Source organism: Onychomys torridus, chromosome 11, assembly GCF_903995425.1.
Source record: "Onychomys torridus chromosome 11, mOncTor1.1, whole genome shotgun sequence".
NCBI lineage: Eukaryota > Metazoa > Chordata > Mammalia > Rodentia > Cricetidae > Onychomys > Onychomys torridus.
This window is the reverse complement of record NC_050453.1, coordinates 26,487,853-26,512,084: the sequence shown is the minus strand read 5'-3', so window position 1 is coordinate 26,512,084 and position 24,232 is coordinate 26,487,853. Positions and strand designations below refer to the sequence as shown.

Here is a 24,232-nt window from a genome sequence, read left to right as displayed (position 1 = left end):
CTTAGCCGTCAGATAATATGAACTGTGGCTTCAAAAGGAGATATGTCCATAAACCTGCAGATGAAGCAGGACAACAGGACATTTCTTGGTATGTTGTAATGTAGGACTGAAAGGGGACACCCAGACTCTAGAGATAGGAATGCTGTAGTCTTCAGGAAACAGTCATCAAAACTATGTTCAGATATTTCTGAAACTAAATACTCATCTAATTCATGGTAACTAATTCTGGAATGTTGGTTATTCTTTCTAATTATCAAACACAATCCCCATTACTTATTTAAAGGAGGTTATTTTTTCCCTAGGTCAGTTACAGTACTATATACGTGAGTGGTTCGCAAATGGGGAGCCTTTGTCTCCTAGAGGACATTTGGAAGTATCTGGGGGTATTGGGGTGCTGCTAGTATCTGTAGACAGCACCTAGGAATGCAGCTGAACAACCTATCAGGACCACAAGAAACTAGGTGACCTCAAACACTAATCATCCTGAAATTACAAAATCCTTATACAGACGATCATCAGCATTGTAAGATCTTTCAAATCATGCCCTCTCAGCAAACTTGTAAGATGTGAAGAAAAAAAGCAGAGGAAGAGGAAAGAAAGGGAGGGAGGGAAGGAGGGAGGGAGGGAGGGAGGGAGGGAGGGAGGGAGGGAGGGAGGGAGGGAAGTGAAGCAAAGGAGCAGAATCAGAATTAGTATCATTGTGCTTATCAAAAGTATAGTTGGAGGGCTGGAGAGATGGCTTAGCAGTTCAGAACTCTGACTGCTCTTCCAGAGGACCAGTGTTCAATTCCCAGCATCATACAGTGGCTCACAATCACTAACTAAGTCCCTCTTCTGGTTCTGTGAGCACAGCATGCACATAGTGCACAGATGTACACTCAGAGAAACACTAATACATACAAAATAAAAATAAATAAAATCTAAAACAAAAAGTATAGTTGCTATTTGTACATGCTACTTTGTATTACTTCATCATCAAATGTGCTCTGAAAGCAGTGATTCTCAACCTGTGGGTCACAACCCTTTTGGGGTCAAATGGCCCTTTCCCAGGAGTAGGATATGTAGGATATCAGATATCTTACATATCAGATATTTATATTACAATTCATAATAGTAGAAAATTACAGTTATGGCATAGCAATGAAAATAATTTTATGGTTGGGGGTCACCACAACATGAAGAACTGTATTAAAGGGTCGCAGCTTTAGGGAGGTTGAGGACCACTGCTCTAAAGCCTTCCATCTGGATTTGCACTGAACCACACACTGAAAAATGCTGGCCAGACAGCAGGAGCTTGAGGAAGGAACATTTACCTGGAGACATCCATGGCTGAACAGAGGAGTATCCTGGCCAATTGCATTAAAATCAAATAAAGTAAGATATACAAATGTTAACTTTTTAGCTAGTGAAAAAATAAATGCATCTGGTTTGTCCAGTCCTATATGTGTGTACCCATCCAATCCTCTAGCCCCAGATCTCTGACACCCAGTAACACTGCGATATTATTTCTTTAGATCAGTTAGGGTCCAAATTGTGTGTGCTCTGTCTTTAATATTAATAAGTTTTGTAACTAGCAGTTTCTCGTCGCTCCGAATTCTTGAGCACAACTAGAAAGGGCACTTATCCTGAAAAATCTAATAAATTTACAGTTTTATATACTTCCTTCAATTGTAAAAGTCTTGTTCAATAAACTTTAAAATGCCACTACAGAGCAATAACACAGACAGTATAAACCCAGCCCTGGGAAAGCTGTGCGACCAGAAATTGTTCCCCTTTCTGCTACAGCAATAAAGTTTTATATGTTTGAACTGACTGTAAAAAGGTTTGAATGTTGGCAACTGGGGAATAATCTGTCTTCTTTATAGTTATTATCATATTTCCCACAAGACCCCTTGGTCTGTGTCAATCCTTCTCGTATATGACACCTTTGTACTGTCAGCGAAAGCAAGTCTACTTTCCTTTTTTTTTTTTAACTATAGGACTTGTATCTGTTTTCCTTCAGATTACAGCTAACAGGAATAAATTATTTCTGACAAGCATCTATTGCAGCATTTTACCAAATAAAGCTGGTTGTGACTGCTTTTCCAGGAGAGTGGGGAGGGGGGGCTCCTCCCATCTCCTTCCCCCTTTTTCTCTCAACTGATTCAAATGCAATTCAGGGCTGGTTAAATTGGAGGAAATGCCAATAAAAAGAGATTTGTAGGAAAGTTGCTCTGAATGGCAGAGCCCGTGGAACATGGTACTTCAGTCCTCCCGGGGGCCATTGGATCTGTGTGGAGGAGTGAGGGAAGGCAGGAGGGGGGGGGGGTCATCCCTCTCCTCACATCCTTTCTCAGATCTAAGAGCATTGCTACTACACAAAACACAATGGGAACTTTCCTGGTCTCAGATTAATAATCAGTGGGAAGGGGGCTAGTTACAATCAGCATGAAAAGTCATCAATTTGTTGTAGGTATACATGGGCTCTTTGCTAACCAGTCATTGTGGCTGAAATAAATTTAGGTTCCTGTTACTAAAGAAACATTTTGTATGTGTATGTTTGGAGGCCGGGGAGGAGGCACGCAACAAACAGACAAGGTCTCTCTGAGATCCTTAGATTAGCCATATTAATATAGGCATATACATATACACATGCATGCACAGTATAAGTCCACGTGAGTACTGACATTCAAATACAACTCCACCACATAGGACAGCTCTGGTAGGAAAGGCATATGTCAAATGGTGTCTGTGAACACAGCAACTGTACCAGAATCAGGTGATGCCAAGCAAAATGGAGTAAATATAATCATCCTGCAGTGAGTAGGATTTGAGTTTAAGGGTTATGCATATGAGCATGGGACATCTTCCTCCTTGTTGTTCCCTCTCCATAGAGGTTCAGGGTTACAAAGACATGCTATCTTTTTCTAGATTGGCCATAAATAAATAAATCATGTTATGGTGAGAGGGCATACCTTGCTCCCCTCAGCTCTCTCTCCAAGCTTCCTTCCAAACAGAAGAGCCACACAAGCTGTACCATCTAACGAAAGCGCACCATGTTCACCTTAATGGCTCCTAAATTACAGCTGGGACTAGAAGTCTATGGTTTCATGATCATATACTTCAACTTTTCTCTATGTGCTCTCCATGTATTTTGCCTGTATTGTCAAAGTTTACTAATAGTTTACCATTCAACAGGTTCTGGGGCTTTCATGAGGAAAGATAGAAAGAAGCATTGTGGCTGATCACAGAAGAAGGCAGTGTGAGTGTGATGTCAAGGACCCAAAGGACATACCTGTTTTCAAGTCATCAAAAAATATCTGCGGAAAGATAGGCCTGTGGGTACAATAGTGGCACACATATGATGGCAATAACCAACCACTTTCTACTTGGATTTAAGGTCTCCTCCACAAGAAGAAACATGTTCCTGGTACTGTAAATCTAACCAAGAATTCATGCCTGCAGAGCTCACAGGTCCCAAGGGTGAACTTATTAATAATATTTCATTAGATGGACATAGTACCAAACTGTCCTTTATATGTATATCTCTGTGCTTATAAACAAATCTCTATGCTTATAAACATGCACAGTATATGCCCATATGAGTACAGACATTCAAATACAACTCTACCCATAGGCCAGCTCTGGTAGGACGGGGACACATCAAATGGTGTCTGTGAACAGAGCAATTGTACCACAATCAGGTGATGCCAAGCAAAATGGAATAAATACAATCATTCTTCAGTGAGTCAGAAAAGATCTTAGTCCTTATCAGAGAAATTTCATTGCGCAATGCATAGTGGTTATTGTAGAAACTCACAACTGATCAGAGTGCAGAAAATAAATGTCAAACCACAAACAAGACAGCTACACCACTGGTTTGCAATGCTCAGGGGTCACGCAGAAAGGAAGCAGAAAGAGTGTAGGAGCCAGAGGGTAGACAGGCCCAGAGGGAAACTGTCTTCTGGACATGACCAGACTGCTGTACTCATCCACTTCCAGCAGCTACTGCTGCCTGTGAGAAAGATCAAACCCGTCAACATTCTAACATGGAGAAGGCAGAGGATCGCATACCCACCCCTTCTTCCCCAGTTGAGGAACTACTGACAATTGATGCCCTCTGGGAAAGAGTCAGTTTACTTTAAGGGTGTGGCCCCTGGTAGATCTACCAGGCTCTAATGGATGACCACACTCCTGTGAGTGATTGGGCAGCTCAAACTGGACTCAGTAAGTTATTAAATAGAATAAATATATGAACAAATAGAGCTGGAATGATGAGCCCACAGTTAAGAGCACTTCCTGCTCTTGCAGAAGGCTGGGGTTTTGTGCCCTTCATCCATATGGTAGCATCTGGAACTCCAGTTCTAAAGGATCTAATGCCCTCTTCTGATTCCTCAGACAACGGGCACACACGTGGTGTACATATATCCATGCATGCAAATTTCTTATATGCATAATAAACAAATCTTTTAAAATTAAATAAGAACAGGAAATTAGAAGCAGGTGGGAGGTAAGGGGATCCAGAAGGTGTGGAGAGGGAGTATGATCAAAATGTGTTGCATGAAATTTTGAAAGAATTAATAAAAGCATTATATTCTTTCAAAATCCTTTGAACTCACATACAAGGACACTCAAATATGGAACAACTGGAACCTCCCAAACCTCTCCATAGCTGTGACATACAGCAGGAATTCAGTTTTTAATCATTGAGTTGTTGTTGCTGCTGTTGTTTTGAGGCAACATCTCACTCTGTAGCCTAGCTTGACCCGGAATGGAACTTGCTATAAGTAGTCTAGACTAGCCTAGAACTCAAGGACCAATGGTGACACCCCCCCACCAGCTCACCTCCTAAATGCTGGGGTTACAGCACACTCAGCTATGAACACAATCTGACATCAGAGGACAGTTGTATTTGCAGGAAAGCAGGAGGTTTGATTTCTGGGATAATAATGCTCTTTACCTAACTAACATAAATAATGACATTCCTGTGTGCCTCACAGCTTGCCAAATTTTGATCAGCATGTTTACTCTTGCTATAATGTTGTGGAGTAGTTTTATACTCATGTCATTAATGAAGAAATTCACAACCAGACAAACTGAATGTCAATGTTCAAGCCCCCTGTTCACTGATGTGGCAGGCTTCTAATGTGCGTCACTCTGCTCATTCAGAATGGCTGGGCCTCTGCATCATCCCGTCCGCTGCAGGTCTCCCCAACATGGTCACCTACGACACCAGTACAGCAGGCACTAAAGCAGGAACAGAAAGAGGACCACAGGGGCTCTTACGCCCCAGCTCACCAGTAAAACCATCTCACTCCGGTCCACTAGGCACTTGCTATATCAAGTGCACAGAATCACCAGGGATCCAAGCAACACTCCCGAGTAACCAAAGCACTCATCTGAGCTCTCCAATGGCGAATTCAGCAGAGCCTGGTGCACCCCTGACATGCCCACCCTGCTTCTTCCTAAGCCAGCCATGCTGGCACATTCTGTCTCACACCGCCACAGGGATGCGGGGCCCCTCAAGAGCTGCCAAGATCTCTGATGTACGGGCTGCTAATGCAGCATTATTAAGAACACGTTTGTCTCCACTTCTCTAAGCACACTGCTTCCCTGCCTGAAGGAAAGCCCCACGCGGGTTCCCACAGAGGGACCCAACAAAACACCCTGGAACCCACAAAGGGAAATCAGCATGCCAAGGGTTAAGCACACCCAGTAATAAGCATCTCTGTTCCGGCGTGTTGCGAAAGCCCATTACCTCCCGCCACATTACCTCATTCATTTCTTATATGCGGATGGTTTATTTTCCCATGAGCACCCTGGCTCTCAGTATTAAGTCCCCTCCTTCGCCTCTATTTCTCTATCCATCACATTTAACACTCTGACAGTAACAGTCTATAATGTTTCTATTCTACAAAACCGCTCTGTCAACTCCAGGCTTCCAGAGCAGCAACTGAGGAAAATAAATAACATCAACGCCAGCGACGACAGCATCACAGCGCCCGTTCTGCCGGGCCCTCTTTTTTTTTTTTTTTTTTAATATTATTCTACAAAGAGAAAGGAGAGAGAGAGAGAGAGAGGGAAAGAGAGAGAGAGGAGGGAGGGAGGGAAGGAAGGAGGGAGAGGGAGGATAAGGAATGAGGGACAGTGAGAGTAAAGGAAAGAGCTATTTTCTTTCTCATACCAGAGATGCTTAACAGACCTGAAGAGTCCATCCAGGCATTTATTTCCCATTCAGACAAAGGAGTGACTTCCCCTCTCGGCTCTCTCTTCCTGTGGCTGCCTCCCCCTTTCCCTTCCTCCTCCACACCTTGCAAAAGACTAATATTTACTACACTGCTCTCAATCCACCTGTGCCAGAGGTGCAAAGCCACACGGAGCGGAGAGAGTGGACACCAGTCCGCTTACCTAGATGGTGACTCTGAAAGAACTGTCGTCTTTGCCAGAACAGGGGTCCAGGAGAAAGTGGAGACAGTTCTTGGCCTACCTACCACCTTTGCTCTGGGGGAAAGACAGCATGGAAGGAACACTCTGGAACCCAGGAGCAGGTAGGAAAGTACGAGAACAATTAGTACTGTAAAGTCAGTGGATCTGGAAGTTTTGTCTCGTGTTCTTGGGGTTTTATCAAAACTGGTTCTATTTCCATCCAGTTGGATGGCTATCTTTTAAAAACGTGTTTTCTTTCTATTTAGCTTCTTTTTAAAACTATGTAGGTAGGACAGATAAACAGAATCCTGGATATTATTTGGCTTCCTTGTCATGGCAGGAATCATTTACCAGAATGAACGCCAGCCACCTACCTGTCAGGAGAACCAGTGATGGGAATGTTCTGACCTAGTCTAACCAAGCCTGGTCTGCCAGGCTTTTAAAACCCTAATTCTACTATGTTCCTAAGTTTCCGTCAGTTCTGGGTGCTACAGCAGCACATTTAAGGACATGTGGGGGCCAAGCCTGACCACACTCACTAGCCCAGGTCCCTGTTTTGGAACCCTCTGTGCTGGGGAGAACAGAGTGGACCCAGAGCCATAGAGTGGCTGTGTTGGCACCTGTTATAATTTAGGATGCTGTCTCTGGTCAATAAGAATTCAGAGAATGCTGGTGATTGGCATGTGTATACTCTGGGAAATAAAACATCTACAGAGTAAAAAATCAACCTAAAATAAAGGTCTGCAGAGGTTGCTTTGATGAGTCAGTACTCCAAAGTTAAGTGCCTGGGCCTTCAGTGTGTTACCGCCCTGGCTCTCGGCTGCCTCAAACATGGCAATCCTGCCAGACTGGCTTCTGAACGGTAAGATGCAGCTGCAGAGAAACAAAAGCAGGACTGGGTAAAGAGGGGGGAAAGGAACAGGCTCTCACCTAGCACTGCCAAACAGCCACTTGTAATCCCTTCTGTCGCCTCACCAGGCTGCTTCTCGGAGAACTACGGGAGGTGCCATCCATGTGTAATATTACTTGGAGTTTAAAAAAAAAAGAAAGAAAGAAAAAGAAAAGAAAAGAAAAGAAAAGAAAAGAAAAGAAAAGAAAAGAAAAGAAAAGAAAAGAAAAGAAAAGAAAAGAAAAGAAAAGGGTCTGTGCATTATTACCTTTGCCAACAGGACCATTACCCTAGAGTTAAAAGGCTCCTCCATGTCTCCACACTCAGCTGTGGGGCTCCTGCTCTCACCTGTCACTGCTAGCTAGAGACCACAGTTTTGTGCTTAGTTTTGGTTTGGTTTTGGTGTTTTCTTCTTCCTTTTCTTCTCAGAGCAAAGAACAGACTGAGGATCATGAGAGAATCACTCACATGGATACCGATACCCGCCCCTTTCCCCCATCCCTAAGCAGAGGAAGATGCTTGCAAATTCAAGCCAGTTACTATGAAACGTGAGAGTAACACCAACATGCCAATCAAAAGTGCAGGCATGAGCCGGGCGGTGGTGGCGCACACCTTTAATCCCAGCACTTGGGGGAGGCAGAGGCAGGTAGATCTCTATGAGTTTGAGGCCAACCTGGTCTACAGAGCGAGATCCAGGACAGGCACCAAAACTACATGGAGAAACCCTGTCTTGACAATCAAAACAAGCAAACAAGCAAACAAACAAACAAACAAGAAGTGCAGATATGAGAGACTGTGAAGACTGAACGGAACAGAGCAAGTCTGATACCTGGTGGCAAAACCAACTAACTGGCTTCGACACTTCATTTCTAGCCTAGTTCAATTCCAAATGTCACAAACCATCTAACTTATTGAATCAAAGATCACTTCTATTTTTAGGACTTTTTTAGGGTGTGTGTGGTGGTAGTGGGGGGGTGGTACTGTAAACACCACAATCAGGCTAAGTGACATTATCTTAAATGCCCCTATTTTGTAACTGCTGCCAATAGTTCTCCCTGACACCTCCATGTTTCTCTTCTGGTGACAGAAGGCAAAGGTAACCTTAGAAAGGTGTCTAAAGGTGCCCTCCGGGGAGAAATGGGCTTTTCACATTTCTTTCCTCGAAACTGACATTTAGGACTCCCATGTGTAAAGAAAGCATCAGGTGGAAGAGAGAGTGGACACACCAAGTAATCGCTGAAATTAAGGTCAGAAAATGGGTCTGTGGGATGGCTAGGCCAGTGAAGGCACTTACTGCAAAACCTGGTAACCTGGGTTTGAGTCTCAGAACTCATGTGGTAGGAGAGAACTGACTCCTGAAAGCTGTTCTCTGACCTCCATATAAGCGCCATGTCACATAAACACACACACACACACACACACACACACACACACACACACACACTAAAATTTAAGTTTAAAAAGGAACAGTGATACTATTACTTCAGGTATATCATTAGAGGGACATGGGAGAAGGTATGACTAATCAGAGGGAGTGTCTGAGCAGAGCTTTCCTCAGGAGAGGGAGACCTGGGATATTACCACACTTTTGGTTTTTAAAGGCTCAATATGTGTCATCATTCAAACCACAGGCTCAGAGCTCTACACTGCTAATTTCTATTTGATTTGTCTACTGGCCAGTATACAGGCATTCCCATTATAATGCTGGTTAATGTAATGGGGGGAAATGGCAGAACAAAATTCACAGGTTTCTCAGGGCACAAAGAACCAAAAGCCTTAAATTAAGATTCACCATTACTATAACCAATCACTGAGTCACATGAAGCAGGCAACATAGTCCCTGCTTTTGGTATTGAAAGACCAGACATTAGAAAAACCAGGTAACCTGATAAACAGAGGAAGGATCCAAAGCACAAGGTCTTTCCCTCCACTTTACTCCAGTGCACTACTGCTCAGAACATTCAGGCTTCTCAGCGAAAAGAAGGTCCCTGGACCAGTGAGTTCAGCCTAGGAAAGGCCTGAAAATCCAGGAACTGCCTCCAAACACATCGTGATCTCAGTAGAGAGAAGTCACTAGAGATAACAGGTGATAGAGAGTCAAAGCCGAAGAGAAAATCAATCATTAGGGTTGGGACTGCTCAGAGGTATGCACCAGGCCCTGGGTTCTACCCTCAGCAACAGGGGGGGGGGGACGACGCACATAGGGGGAGTTAAAAATGGAATAAAATAAACCAGTATCCAGATGGTGTCAAAACAGTCCCTTAACTTCCACATTTTGGAGTAAACAAAACCGCTCAGGCTTCTCCATTTTCTCTGTTCTTTATTTCTACTATTACCAAAACCATCTTTCCAGGCAACCAGACATGAGAACCTACATGTTTCAACACACACAGAGATGGGCTTCTTCTCAGTCCAGTTCAAGGATGCACACAGTAAACACCCTGGCGAAGCCAATTTCCAACAGTTACCTGATAATGCAGTATCTCTGTCTACACCCTCCACCATCTGGGAAATGATGTTGTGCTGAATCATCTCTCTCTTTTATAGAATCGAAATCATCTAGCATCCCCCAGTCACAATTTTCCTCAGATCATGTTTAAACTTTGATGTCACCAGGCTCTGCTAATCTTTAAGATAACTGTCGTGGGGCTGGCAGGACAATTTAGCTGGTAAAGGCACTTACTACCAAGCCTAATGACCAGAATTCAATTCCCTTGACCCACGTGATGGACAGAGAGAACCAGCTCCCATAAGCTGTCCTCTGTCTTCTCACATACTCTGTGCTTGTATACATACATTAAACAATAACAATAATAAATGTAATAAAAGTTTTTTTTTAAAAAAAAAAAACTACTAATAAGATGTTCTCTAAACAATCTGATGTTTCTCATTCCTAAGATACCCTTGTTTTATTGGGACCCTCGTCCTTCCGTGTCCTAGATGAAATCTCCATAAGATTTTCAATAAGTCTCCCATCCAGTACATTCTATATTTTTTTAATCAGACCAAAAGTCCTTAAATCTGATTTCAGCATGTAATTGATGCAAAAAAAAAAAAAAAAAGTGTATGTTTCACGTAACACATCAAGGGCCACATAGCCACCACGGATGTACCAGGCCTGACTTCACCACCCTTCTGCCAGGCTCATCTTCAGGCCCATCATTTTACAAGGCACTGAGGTGCCTGCCTCTAAAGACTGTTGGGTTCAGTGGACAAAATTACAAGGTTCCTATCATGTGTCCAAACCTGTCCTAGAAATGTTAATAACTGAAAAGTTATTCATACCAAAATGCATTCAACCTAATGGAAAAATAAAGATACAAAAATAATGCCATGTAGCGTAAGTTATAATGAAAAGTTGTAGAAAAAAAGCCAGGGAAAGAATGACTGGATAGATGTGTTCAAACAGGACGCTTGGGCTGGACATCTATCTGCTAAGATCAACATGACTAGGGGTGATTTTCTGTGCAGATAGCAAGTATGGGGAATTCCTGGCAGAACAGACAATCTCCAAAAGCATTCTTTTTGAAATGCAGCATGTTTAAGGTACTCAGGAAACTCTACCTGTTTGGGATGTATATGGAGGTAGAAGAAAATGGTAGATACTAGGTCATCAAGAGCTAGATGACAGGGTTAACACAGGTTCCGATGAGGAATTTAGACCTCAGCCTATAGACTTTCCAGCTGTGTCCATCCATTGCACAGACATGTGTAAGGATGATGGCCAGACTTGAGACACACGCCAGAAGAATTCCCACAGAAGTTCACAGATGCCACCCGGGTGAATACAAATCCGCTTGCTTCCACTGTGGAAACTCCAATAGCAATTCAAGTGAATGAAGGTAACAGTCTATGGTGATAGTTTAAAATAGCTTAAAATCTTTAATAGCTGGCAAGTCTCAGGTCTCGGACCATTATGAATATCAAAATTACTTGGGAGACGTGTCATAACTGATGGTGGCACCACTGTTTGAGATGCAGAACCAAAGCATTTGACAATGGGGTTGCTGGCCATGAATTCGGAGTCAGGGTTAAGTCAAGTGTGTTTTGCCTGGTTTGACTATCTTGGCAGGCTTCAGGAGAGATGGTCTGTTTAAAGACAACAAGGGCAGAGATCCCAGGGAAGAGGTCAACAGAGCTGTCTGGGTGAAAGACAGTGAGAGCCCGACCTAGGTCGTGGCAGACAGAGAGAGGATAGATGAGAGACACAATATGTTTATCTTGGTGATCTCTTACTTGGCACACAGTCAGGCATGAAGAACTCAATAAATGTTTGCTGGTAGAATCAATACAAATTGGCTAATTATTGATGTGGGGGAGGGGTGGGTGGAAAAATTAAGAGTCTGGTACAAACATGACACCTCTACATTGGGAAGAAGACACTGAGAAAGAACACAGGGGAGAGAAGGATCATGGGAGAAGGTCTGATGAGGTCTGCCTTGTGCATGCCAAGCTTGAAGTCAGTTGAACTTAGATAGATGCCAGCCTGTTGTACTATGAATCAGAAATTCACAAAAGTCAACAAGTATTAACTGACCATTTACTCAATAAGTATTTATTGGCTAGTTGCTTTAATCCAAACATTGTGCTGCATGCTTGGCTTATAGAGGCTGACAGCGACGATGAGGCCCCTGACCTCGGACGACGTGGGGACATCTTAAAGCACTAGTAGCTGAGAGGATAAAAGAAGGTGTGGATTGCTGGATGATGCTTTACGGATGGGTTAAGGGGGAAATGGCACTGACATTAAATGAGAAGATCCATCCAGAGACTGGGAACAAGACAAAGAGAAGATGGAAATCAAGAGGCATGGAACATCAGGTCTTCAGCATCAAACGCAGCAGAACTGTAGAGTAAGAGCTAGATTGTCAACTGAGGACCTTCATCATCAGAAAAGATGGAAATTTGAACTCAGTAAACACAAAGCTTTCTAGCACACCAGAGTTCTTAGAAGTCACATGGTAAGGGCCAGGGAAGTCTGAAAGAGTCCCAAAAGCTCTTTGGCAATGGGGCCTGGGACAGAAGGGCAGGGGTGCAGGAGAAAGTTGCATATGAAATCAGAGCAGGACAGGACCCAGGAGGTTGGGCTGGGAGACTTGGACTCTTCCCAGAAACAAATCATGAGCACAGAATAGCCCTGACTTTACCTTAGTTTGGCTGGGTGATTTCCCCCCAAAAAAGCTGGGCTTGGAGAACAGGAGCGCACGGGGACTGAGGCTGGAGAAGCAGGTGGGCCGAGTGAAAGACAGGTGCAGATAGAGCAATCGGTCCACCAGGTGATGATGGATAATGCTTTAGAATCACCAACACCATAGGCTCAGCCCTGCTCAGCTAGGGGCGGGGGGCAAAGAGAAATAGGAGAGGTGTGAGCAGGGGGGCAAGAAGAGAGAACTGGGGTGCAGCTTTGGTAGTAAGCACCTGCACCTGCAGAGTAAAGGGCGGCAGTTACCCAAAGAAGGTCATTAAAATGTCACTCTTTACCCTCAAGGATAGATGCCATGTCGCCCTGCATTTACAAGGCCAACAATTTTTGGCATTTTTTCAATGCCAGATTTCTCCTCAGGCCCTGTGTGGCATGACAATAATGATAATAGCTCCCTGCTGCCCAGCAGGTCCCCAGAGGATCTCAGGCCCACACTAAGGATCAGGTAGAGGTCATCTGTTTTAGCTTCCTCCTTCCAGAAACAGCCAGCAGGATCTGCAGGCCCAGAGCAGACAGCTTCAGGCGTGATGGGGCGGGGGGGGGGGGGGGGGGGGGGGGGGGGCTGGGGCTTCAGTCCAGGGTGTTGGAATGGCAGTGGGGGAGGGTCAGGACTCCAAGTGCTGTCTCCTACATAGACCAGACCTTCGGAAACACACACACACACACACACACACAATCAAACCGGTGCCCCATTTAAGCCCCCCCCCCCCCATCAGAAGCCAGCCTGGATTAGCACCACTGGAAGCCATATGCTGTAGTAGAGAGACCCCAACCTGAATTCCATCCTGACACTAGTTGACTGACATCATCACCTTAGGTGAGGTACAGGAACTCCGTGCCTTCGCTTCCTTGTGGAAAATTAGACTCTAATAAAAAGTTCCCCCTTCGGGCCACTGTGAGGATTAGGCAAGCTAATGCTCCTGAAGCCTTTTTCATTTTAGTATTATTTCTAAACAGGTAATCAATTTCCGATATAAACTCTATTTATAATAAATCCATTGCGGTTTCCCACTGGCCATCAAGTCTTTCTCTTACCCTTGTCCCCATATTACCCCTTCCGACTCTCGCACGCACCTGGCCTCCACAGATAAGCACTTTTGTTCATTTCTTGTTTATCTTTTCAGTGGTTCTTGAAAGGCTGGCTTTCAATATAAAGTGTGTTATCATTATTGTAATGGGAAAGTCCGTGGGAGGGGGCTGGGGCAGAGGGTGGTGTTATCTGTCAGGGGCCCCATTTCCTCCCAGCAAACCTGCCCCATTATCGCCGTGGTTCACAACCACTCTTTCCTTTTCTCCTTTATTCATCCACTGTATCTGTAGTTGCTAAGTGTGGCGGGACTCAGAACACGGCCTGAGTGGCAACCTAGAGGAACACGAGGCACATCTGTGGCACGTCTGGGTTCATACTGTCCTCAGGCACACTCATCGTCCTTAGATGACATCTGCCTTGAGCCAAGTCTGAGCCTGAGCTGTCTGTCTGGGACCAGTGTTTGCACAAACGTTAACATTTGCCCAGTATAATGCCTAATGCACACAAATATAAATTGCTGACAACCTGAGCTATCCCTGTGTAGAGTCCCATGCGCAGTACCCTGTCCGGCCATCAGGCATCAGCAGGCTTTCTATCAGTCTGGAGAAAACCAGGCTCCCTGGAGACTGGGCTCTCTACCCAGAGCTACAAGAGTTCCTCCATTTGGGCTATGTCAGCTCCAGACCATGACTAGGTAGAACCAAGGAGAATGAGTCTCCAGGCTCTCTTAGGCAAATGGAAGTAAAGAGCCAAGGAAAGGAAGCTAGAACAACTGGACTGTAAAAGTAAAAAATGGGGGATAACTTAGAGGGAGATGTCACATGCCCCCATGTTCCAGTATAGCAGGTGCCAAACCTGGCTGTCTGGGGCCCACAGGAAGCCCCTTCCTTTCTTTAAGAGTTAGCTGTTCTCACTCAGTAATTCCATAGCATATCCTCAATCTGCCTTCAGATCATTCTTTCTCACTTAGACATCAAGTGACTTTGTGACTTTGAATTGTGTATGACCTAGTGCAGTCTTCGGTTTTATCTGTAAAATGCGGCAAGTGTATCAGCATGTGAAAACAGTACTCTTTTTAAAAAGCAAATCATCTTCAAGATAAGGACTCACTCATATACACACAGCAACCACACCACAACTACAGAAAGGCCTTGGGGGCTTGCTTCATGGCAGGACAGACAGTCATCTTGAAAAAGAAAGGGGGAAACATCGGCATTTAAAAGATTTTTAACTCCCTTCTCCACGACCCTTTCACAGGATCTGCCTACCAAATATTCTTTTTTTTCCCACCTGCCCACAGGCCCCTCCCCCTCCAGGCCCCAGCCCACATCTGAGGTAGCGGAGATGATAACCCATAATGAAAACCTGCGGCCCCACAGACACTGAGCGTGAGCACACCGAGGGGAGGCCGAGGAGGAGCCGGTCAGGAGGCATGTAATCACAGGGTTATCTAATGCTGCTTCATTCTAATTGAGTCGGTACCATATGTCACCCTGCAATAACATCGCAAGCAGCATGCCACTGAATACATATTTAATTCACATAATGGGTAGAGCAGTAGAAGTAATCAAGGCAGTTTGCCATAAGCCATAAAGAAATGTAGCTTGTTCCTATCAAGAAACATTTGGCACTTAGGGAGAGAACTGTATCTCCAGAGAGGGGACCGGCATTACTGCAAACACTGAAGGGGAGGGGAGCAGCCATGAGGAGGGAGGAGGAGGAGAAGGAAGAAGAAAGGAAAACGTGGAAACGCCAAAGAGATCCCAGCCAGCACATCGATCCCTCGCGAATGAAAATCAATGACGGAATATTGTCAGCGGATCGTTGGCCATCTCAATATAATTAACAGTAATGGATTTATTGGCAGACACTTAATGACTTCGCATTAAGTGTGTCCCAGAATTTCCTGTGCTGTCCCATGTCCTTCCCATTCCCACTTGGCCGAGCCCTTGGCACAGGAAATGGATGTAGCCATGGAGGGTTAGAAACCACCCCCCCCCCCACACACACACACACATCTCTTCGTCAGGATTGGCATCTGACAGAAACCTGCTCACCCATTCCCTTCATTTCCTCCCTCAAGGAGATGATTAATACGGCCGGGCCCTGCTCATCAATATCTTTGGACAGATCAACTGGAGTTTTCATTAAACCCATATTAATGTCCTAGATACACAGCTGTGGACAGGTTACTCAAAAAAAAAAAAAAAAAAAAGGAAAGAAAAAAAAAAGCAAGAAAGAAAAGAAGGAAAAATAAAGCAGAATGGGGAGCACAGAGCAAACCAGAACGAGCCTGCCTCTCAGTTAGCTATCTGCCTGGAATTAACAGAAAACTCAGCCCCTTCCCTCATTAGCGCTTCTTCTACCAACATGTTTTGATGTATATTTCATGAGGATAAACAAACATTCATTTCACTTTGGGAAGGTGTTTGCTGTAATGTATTGTCAGCGCACCCAGCAATGAGGGGACATTAATTTCAATTCTAGTGTTTAAACACTTTGGTGAGTCCCAATTACTCATTCTCTAGCTCGATATCTGGAGGCCCGAAGGAAGGTCGCTGGCTCTCCGTGCTGCCCACCAAGCCAGGGGGAGACTGGGCTCCACCCTCCGGCCAGTGCAGCTCCACTGAGCTGCAAAGATGGGACTGTCCCCTTCCTGTTCCTCAGCCAGATGAATATGAGACAGAGAAGGGCCACTTCAGCAGATATCCAGCTTTCCATTACAGCCGTCTCTTTGAAGAGCTGTGTACAAACAAGAGTTCGGAAAACTAAATGCTATAGTTTTCCTGAGCTACATATGAGGATTCCAGGCATTTAAGGTGGAAGAGCAAACAGTCTTGGAAGGTGGGGAGGGGTTGTAGGAGGATGGCTATGCATCTTTAGGGACACATGTCATGGTGTATCCCAGGTTGAACTTAAACATATGATCCTTGTATCTCAGCCACCTCAGTACTGGGACCATAGGTATGTGCCACCATGCTCCTTGGTGAATATGTTTAAGAGATATATAAGAGAGCTTGGCTCTGACACAACTGCAAAGCCGTAAGGATGGCTTCCAGGTAGCCCATCACTTGTTAGACATATAGAAAGTTCTTCTGTCCTACAAAAGTGCAAGATGGAGCTCCCAAATGCCAGATGAGAGCTGTAAGTCTGGAGAATGATGTGAACTTTGGTAATCAGTATTCATTCATACTTCAATTTTCATGGTACCTGCACCGCTAGCTCAAAGTGTATAAAGTGATGTACAATGTCAGTCTGTGAAGCCATTATTGATCCCCATACATGACATCAAGGGGTCTCTCTGCTTACAGAAGCAGCTAGCTGACACTTTACCAGACCAAGGAACTTTTATAACGATGTGAAAAATTATGCAAACAGTAATCTCTAATTAATGACCAATTGCCTAAAGGTAGTTTCAAGAATACAGCCCTAGCTGAGTGTGGTGATGCAAACCTTTAACCTCAGCACTTAGGCAGAGGCAGGCAGATCTCTGTGAACCTGAGGTTAGTCTGGTCTACATAGTGAGTTCCAGGACAGCTAGGGCTATTTAGAGAGATCTTATCTCAAAACAAACAAACAAACAAACAAACAAGCAAACCAAGAATGCAGCCCTGACTAAAGTTGAGGAAATGAAAATGAAAAGCTGGCCTGAGATGCACAGTCCTTAGACTATGGGGCAAAAACAAAAATCAAAAACAAAAAAACAAAAAAAAACAAAAACAAACAAACAAACAAACAAAAAAAAAACAGAGGCAGGTGTCCCCAGACAAAGATCAGTTCCTAGAAAGAATTGTGGGGGTTCCAAAGGAGAAGAGCCGAAGAGCCTGAGAAGTAACTCATGAATATCCTAGCAAGCAGGTCCCCAAAGCAGAATGCAAGTAGAAAGAGAGAAAGATCTGAAAAAGATGAAATTGACAAAAAGAAAGACCCACTGAGTTCTTATCAAAATGACTTCTTAATTGAAGTGAGCGCTAAGTCTACGTTTTCTCTATATGAGTTTCTCACAAAGAACTCAGAGCTAAGGCCTAGGAGCCAATTCTGGTTATGGCTCCTATACAGCTGCCCTGACTCCTGTTGCCACTGTAAACTATAAAATATCCTTCCACCTTGCATGTGTTTGGGGGATGCATTCAAAGGAGCTCCACGAGCCCTGTCAGCCATGCTCAAGTTCCAAGATTGTTCTGTACCATCTGAGAGATAACCGTGACTTGTCTTACATCCCTGCATGCAAGTGCTACCCACAACCCCCTGCTTTGCCTCTCTCCTGTACTTCCCACTCATCCAGCAGGTAAAGTGTTAATAGTGTGCATACAGAGTCATCCTGTTGGCAGCACCCACCCTAACTGGCTGGTTCTCACTCTTGTTAAATAGTCTGAATACTACTTCTCCATCCAGGAGTTTTAAAGGCTAGCACATCACTTATCTACGGAGCAAACACCAAAGCCTTAGGATCCACCTGGCCTGTGCTATGAGACCAGAGAAATCAAACACTGAATCCCAGGAGGAATGACCCCATTATACCTGGAAGTCACAGTGGATAGTGACCTACTCCACAGTCCTACCCTTCATGTTCCATTTTTTTCCACCTTCTGATATCAATTCTTCAACTGCTTGTTTTGTTTTGTTTTGTTGCCCTGATCATTCTGGGCAGCCAAGAGAAGTTCTAGTAGCCTGGTTGTTAATCTGCCTCATCTATTTCCAGATGCCCAATTCAGTCTTTGGAGCCAGGAAGTGTCCCCAATGTCTACACCAGATACAAAGACAGACCTGGCAATCACAGAGAAGGCTGGTACAGCTGAGATGTCTGGTGGAATAGGAAAACAGGCCTTGTGGCTGAGGAGCTCTCTCAGATGTCTATGTGTTGGAATCTCAGTTCCAACCATTTGGGAGGACTGAGCCCAGTGGGAGCTGCCCTGGTTCATGCCTGGCTCTGGAGAGGGTTGGCTCTTGCAGAACATAACCCCATTTTCTCTTGCTTGCATGCCCTCTCTTCTGCATGCACCTGCTTGCCTTGCCAGGTGCCTCCATGAAACTGTCACCAGGTACATCTGCTGCACCTTGGCCTTACTCATTGTCCAGAGCCAAAAGGCAATACACCTCTTTCATGTGTAAATGACACTGTCGCTAGTATTTCAGGATAGCAACAGAAAATAGACCAAAACCCTGGGAAATTAGAAAATGGTTCATTCACAGATCACAAAGCTTAAGCGTTGAACAGCACACACCGACAGATTGCAGGTGACCTATTATGCCTATCTACAGCAAGTACATTGAGAATGACTAGCGAATTACACTGGACAGGAAATAAGCTAGGTTGAGGCTTTCTTTACGCATCCTCTTACCTCCTCCTCACAAGTGCCTTGCCCTGAACCTCACTCTCAAGTTCGTAAGTGAATAACTGGAGTACTAAAACGCGTAATACTGAAGTTATGAATGGTCCATGTCTGAGGCAGGATTTGAACTCAGGTCTTAGGAATTCTTCCAGGCTCTTTTTTCCGAGTAGGGCTGTGTTTCATAGTGCTCACCACAGGTAATAGGTGCTCAATGTTTTCCAAGGCTGCAGGAAGGTGACAGTCAAAGACATCCTGCAGTGCCCATCTCTCCTTGGAGCAAGAGAGGGCATCGTCCATGCCCAATGAATGCCCATGGCCTCTGGAATCACACCCTTCAGAGCTGCTGGCCAGGATTCCACTCTGACTAACAATGTGACTAGAAACATCACTTAGGCCTCCGTTTCCCCATATGAGATGTAAGACTGGTGCTGTCTTCATAGACTTGTGCTCAACTGATTATTACGTCTTAATGTTGTCACTTTTGATGACTATTAATTCCTCCCTATTCCCAGAATCCCTTTCCTTTTGACGCGAAACAGAAAGGCCCTCGTATAATCTCCTGGCTCTGAGAGGTAGAAAGGAAGAGAGGGTGCAGTGTGGGATCAGAGATAAGAGGCTGCACCCTCTTTTAGGTGTTCACCAGAGGAAGCAGACCTTACATTCCTTCCATCCCGGGGAGATAAGGTAGGTTACCCTCCTATCTGCAAGACCACGAGAAGCCTCTATTCTGTGGGCTAAAAGCATGTGACTCACAGGCAGAAACAACTAAATAAAATCAGAAGTCATGCAGAACCTCGGAGGAGAAGCCATCCTCATCTCCTAGAGACAGCTGTGACAGACAGCAGCGGGCCTTAGAACAGTGAGTGCGTTTTGGCCCCACAACTGATGCTGTGTGTCCTTGAGGAAGTCATGAGCCTTTCTGGGGATGTGCTTCTTCACAATCAATACCCCGGTTCTCGTCGTTTAGACGCAGTTCTTAAAACTGTGGTAAGGGTGGCAAGTTCCACATTAAGGGTTTCTCCATTGAAAATGCTATGTAGAGTTTATATACTTCATATACAGGGACAGACAAGAGGGATATATTCTTTAAGTACATGTGCAGGGAAACAGGAAGTGTCATTACTATGCTCAAACCTCTTTTTGCCAGCACAGGGTGACCTAAGGATTCGGGATGCTCACTGGGAAAGCATCCTCCCACTCTAAGTGATTTCTGAAAGGGTGATGATTCTCTTCTCATGTTTATTATCCTCAGTAGTACATCCATACATATCTTGATGTCCAAAGCCAGGTCACTCTGTCCTATAAGCTGAAGACATCTGTAGGAGTGTCCAACACGTCTTGCCAATCATGGGGCAGAGGTCAGAGCAGGACCCAGGTCTGCAGTGACAGGATCCTTTCATTCTTCTTTTTATTTTTTTATTTTATGTGCATTGGTGTTTGGCCTGTATATATGTCTGTGTGAGGATGTGTCAGGTTTCCTGGAACTGGAGTTATAGACAGCAGAGAGCTGCCAAGTGGGGGCTGGGACTTGAACCCAGGTCCTCTGGAAGAACAGCCAGTGTTCTTAACTGTTGAGCCATCTTTCCAGCCCCGGATCCTTATTTTCAATCTTCATCTATTATAACTTCTAAACTTTTAAAGTCATTTTGAAATTGTTTCTCAAACTTTAGGGAAAACAGTAAAAGCATGGATTTTTTTTTTTTTTTTGATTCCTCCAAGCTTCAGAATTCACAGAACACAAAAAGATCAAAAGAATAAAGCCAGTACTTTTATGTCTGTGATGCTTTCACAAAGTAGCAAGAACCAAGGAAAACATGATTTGCCAGAGATAGGTAAGATCTACCTACAGACACCTGGGCAAGATCCAGAGCACGTTTATGCTTGAAGGACTTGTACACATATTTTCAAAGTGTTTCTAAATGTAGGTCCAGCTGGCAGCTATTCAGCACAACAACAACAACAAACATCTGGAGACCGACTATACATCTTAAAAACGATTCCCCAACAGGGACAGGTGAGGTGGCTGAGCAGTTAGGTCTGATTCCCAGCACCATGTGGTGATTCACAGCTTCCTGTAACTTCAATTCTAGGGGACCCAACTCCCTCTTCCAGCCCCCACAGGGCTCCTGCATGCATGTATGTCATGCATATAATAAACACACACAGGCAAATGCGCACACACATTAAATAAATAAAAGAGGGGAAAATATTGAGACAGGGCTTCTCTGTGTCGCCCTGATTATTCTGGAACTAGCTCTGCAGACCAGGGTGGCCTCAAACTCAGAGACCTGCTTACTTCTGCCTCCCAAGATTAAAGGCATGCAGAACCATGCCTCCCCCCTTGATATCCCAAGGGAAAAGGTAAAGACAACATAAGCACAGGACAGAAACATCACAGTGTGTTTTCCACCAGGTTCCACAGTCCTCACAGAGCTTACTTTACAATGGATCCATAGTCAATGTCAGTGTGCACATGAACTTGGGCAAGAGAGCGGTGGTTCCTAACACAGTCAAAAAGCAGCAGGAAGACTTGGATGCAGTTCAGATGTCCTGCATTTGAGTCCTAGCCTGCCACCATCCACAACATCTCACACAAATACAATATCTGATGTCTCTGGCTCAGTCTTTTGTAACAGAGAAGATAATGGTTGGAATCTGTGTTTTACTTGCTGTGTGAGTCAAGATAATAAAGACATAAGGATAAGTGATGTGGCCTACTAAAAGGAGCTGGGGGTCAGGGTAAAGTCTCATTTTAGACCTTTCTACTTGACTTTGGGCAGATTTCTTGAAATTCTGGTTTCCTTCTATAAGTGGGCTTACCTCCTCTACGGCAGGACTCCCTAACTGATCAAACAGGACCACTCTCGCTATGAAATATGAAAAACTATACAACACTACACAAATGTTAATGCTATTGACTCACTCAGGGTCATGCAAATGCCCTATGGGCCTGCTTGGTGCTAGAGGCTTCTGTTCCATCCACTTTCCTTAAAATATCCTTAGTGAGCTGAGCGGCAGTGGTACATTCCTTTAATCCCAGCACTAGGGAGGCAGAGCCAGGTGGATCTCCGTGAGTTCGAGGCCAGCCTGGTCTACAGAGTGAGATCCAGGACAGGCACCAAAACTACACAGAGAAACCCTGTCTTGGAAAACAACAACAACAAAAATATCTTTAATGAATAGCTCTCCATATCACAAAATGAAAGCCTAGGTTCTGAGCAGCACAGGTCTCCGGGGAAGCCAGTAGAATCAAAGAAAGGAGTTGACATCTCTGAGAACATCGTTGCCCTTTGAAGGAGGATGTGAGCAAGCAAAGGGAGAATCTTTGCCCTCAAGCCACTTGTTCCCGGTGACTGTTTCTGACCCAGCACAGACTGGAGAGTAGAAGCAGCTTCAACAGGGATAATCTGCAGTGTGCTGGCCTGACCACTCGGCCCTGACCCCACCAGAAGCTCAGAGAAGGAGATTCTAGGAAGGAAGGAATTCTAGGAGAAAAAGAAGTGTAGGGAAACCTGGGACTTTGCTACCCCTGGGGCATATGGTTACTTAATATTTTTAAGTTACAAAGTTTCCGGCTTACAGGGTAAAGCTAATAGTTGACAAATTTAACAACAACCAGGTGACTGAAAGTCACCATTCCTGAAGTAAAAGTCTCTTAAAGCCCAGATCCTTGTTTTCCTTTGTTTATATATATAAAATCTCCTAAAAACGAAGAATAATTCTAGCACCCAGTAGATAGTCAACAGGCATGTATACATCAGAAGGGTGAACGTGGACAGTTGATGGGCAGAAGGATGGATGCATGCATGGATGGATGGATGGATGGATGGATGGATGGATGGATGGATGGATGGATGGATAAATGGATGGATGGACGGACGGACAAAAATCACATTTACCGAGGTATAGCATAGTAGTACAAGCCTATAGCCCCCCTACTGAGAATGCTAAACCAGGACTATCAATAGATCTCAAGAATTCAAGGCCACTTGTGCATCACAAATAGACCTCACCCCAAAAAAACCAACAAACAAAATCCCCCAAATCAAGACAAAAACTACACTAATTTCTAAATGCCACCAAAGAAAGGGGTGGGGGATTCCAAAATCTATTCTTGTCTTTCTAACTCAGAATATCCAGGAGGGTCTTTCAAAATTAGTATAAGTACAAAATGCATTAAAGGAAAAGTAGGATTATCTCACTTTAATTCTTCCAAGCAGCTCTATAATATTTATACTATATCACATCTCTTTTAAAATTGGTACAAAAGTTATAAAAATCATAATTATATTGCCATTACCTATAAATTTTGTTTTACCAAGATATATGAATACAGACAGTTCTTGAGTACAGAAAGCATGTGCTATGAAAACTCTTAGAATGTTATTTTGCACGCTTAAATTTTGGGATCCACTGTTCTGATGCCCTCTGCACATTTCTCATTCATTTAACTGGTTTCTTTACTTCTTGGTAAAGACCTTCATCAATGAACAAAAAAGGTGGATTACGGTCCTCAGTACAAGGCATAAGAAATAGCAGAGTTATTATTATTATATTAACATTTCTTTCGTGCATTTTCATGGCCTTTTTACTTGGTTGGTTGGTTGGTTGGTTGGTTGGATGGTTACTTTGGCTTTTTGGTTTTTGAGGCAGACTCTCTCTGGGTAGCCCAGGCACTTATTATGCAGCGCAGGCTCGCCTCTGCCTCCTGAGTGTTGGTTAAAAGCATGTGCCACATCGCCCAGCATTGTTTTGCTCTTGTAGTCTGGTTTCATTCCCATTCCAGGTCTCAGCTGCTGAAGTGAGCATCTTCTCTCACAGGCATCCAGGCCTGGCAATAGCTGTGATGTGTCTTAGAGCAACTCTGTCTCAAGAGGCAGGTATCATTCACCTTAAAATGACTCCCTTAACCCACCAGAAGTCAAAAGGCTTGCTTAAAATGCTAATTAGGGCCAGGGAGAAGATTCCTTAGTTAAGAGCAACTGTTTCTGCAGGGGATCCTGGTTCGGTTCCCAGCAACCACAGGGTGTCTCATAACCTTTTGTAACTCTAATTCCAGGGTACCCAACATCCTTTTCTGACCTTTGGGGGTACACAGTATACATACATGCATGCAGGTGAGACACCCATACACATAAAATAGAAATAAATTTAAATTGTTTGTAATGAATTAGTTGATCAATGTCTTCCTCACTAGTTCCACTCCCTAGTATTCACTTCTTTATGATTAAAAATATCACATATGCTTTTATTACTTATATAGTATACATGTGACTACGGTGCATTCTTGTGCACACATGTATTTCATGTTCTATATATGAGCAAGGGAAAAACAATGCTACCAACCATTCCCATTGTCATTGGGTTGTAAT

The 24,232-nt window shown here is 44.2% G+C and overlaps 1 protein-coding gene across 6 annotated transcripts in view; it reads right to left on the bottom strand.

Annotated features, from left to right (window-relative positions):
• Positions 1 to 24,232, bottom strand: part of Pbx1 (PBX homeobox 1) — a 311,495-nt gene that overhangs the window by 171,980 nt on the left and 115,283 nt on the right. Inside the window, exon 1 of one of the 6 annotated variants that reach the window (XM_036202144.1) lies at positions 6,182 to 6,207. The exons of the other annotated variants lie outside the window; for them this stretch is intronic. Coding sequence (XP_036058037.1) covers positions 6,182 to 6,194 — 13 coding nt within the window. The 5' untranslated portion in view covers positions 6,195 to 6,207. Of the gene's footprint in view, positions 1 to 6,181; positions 6,208 to 24,232 lie in introns of those variants that run through there. 6 annotated transcript variants of the gene reach the window in all.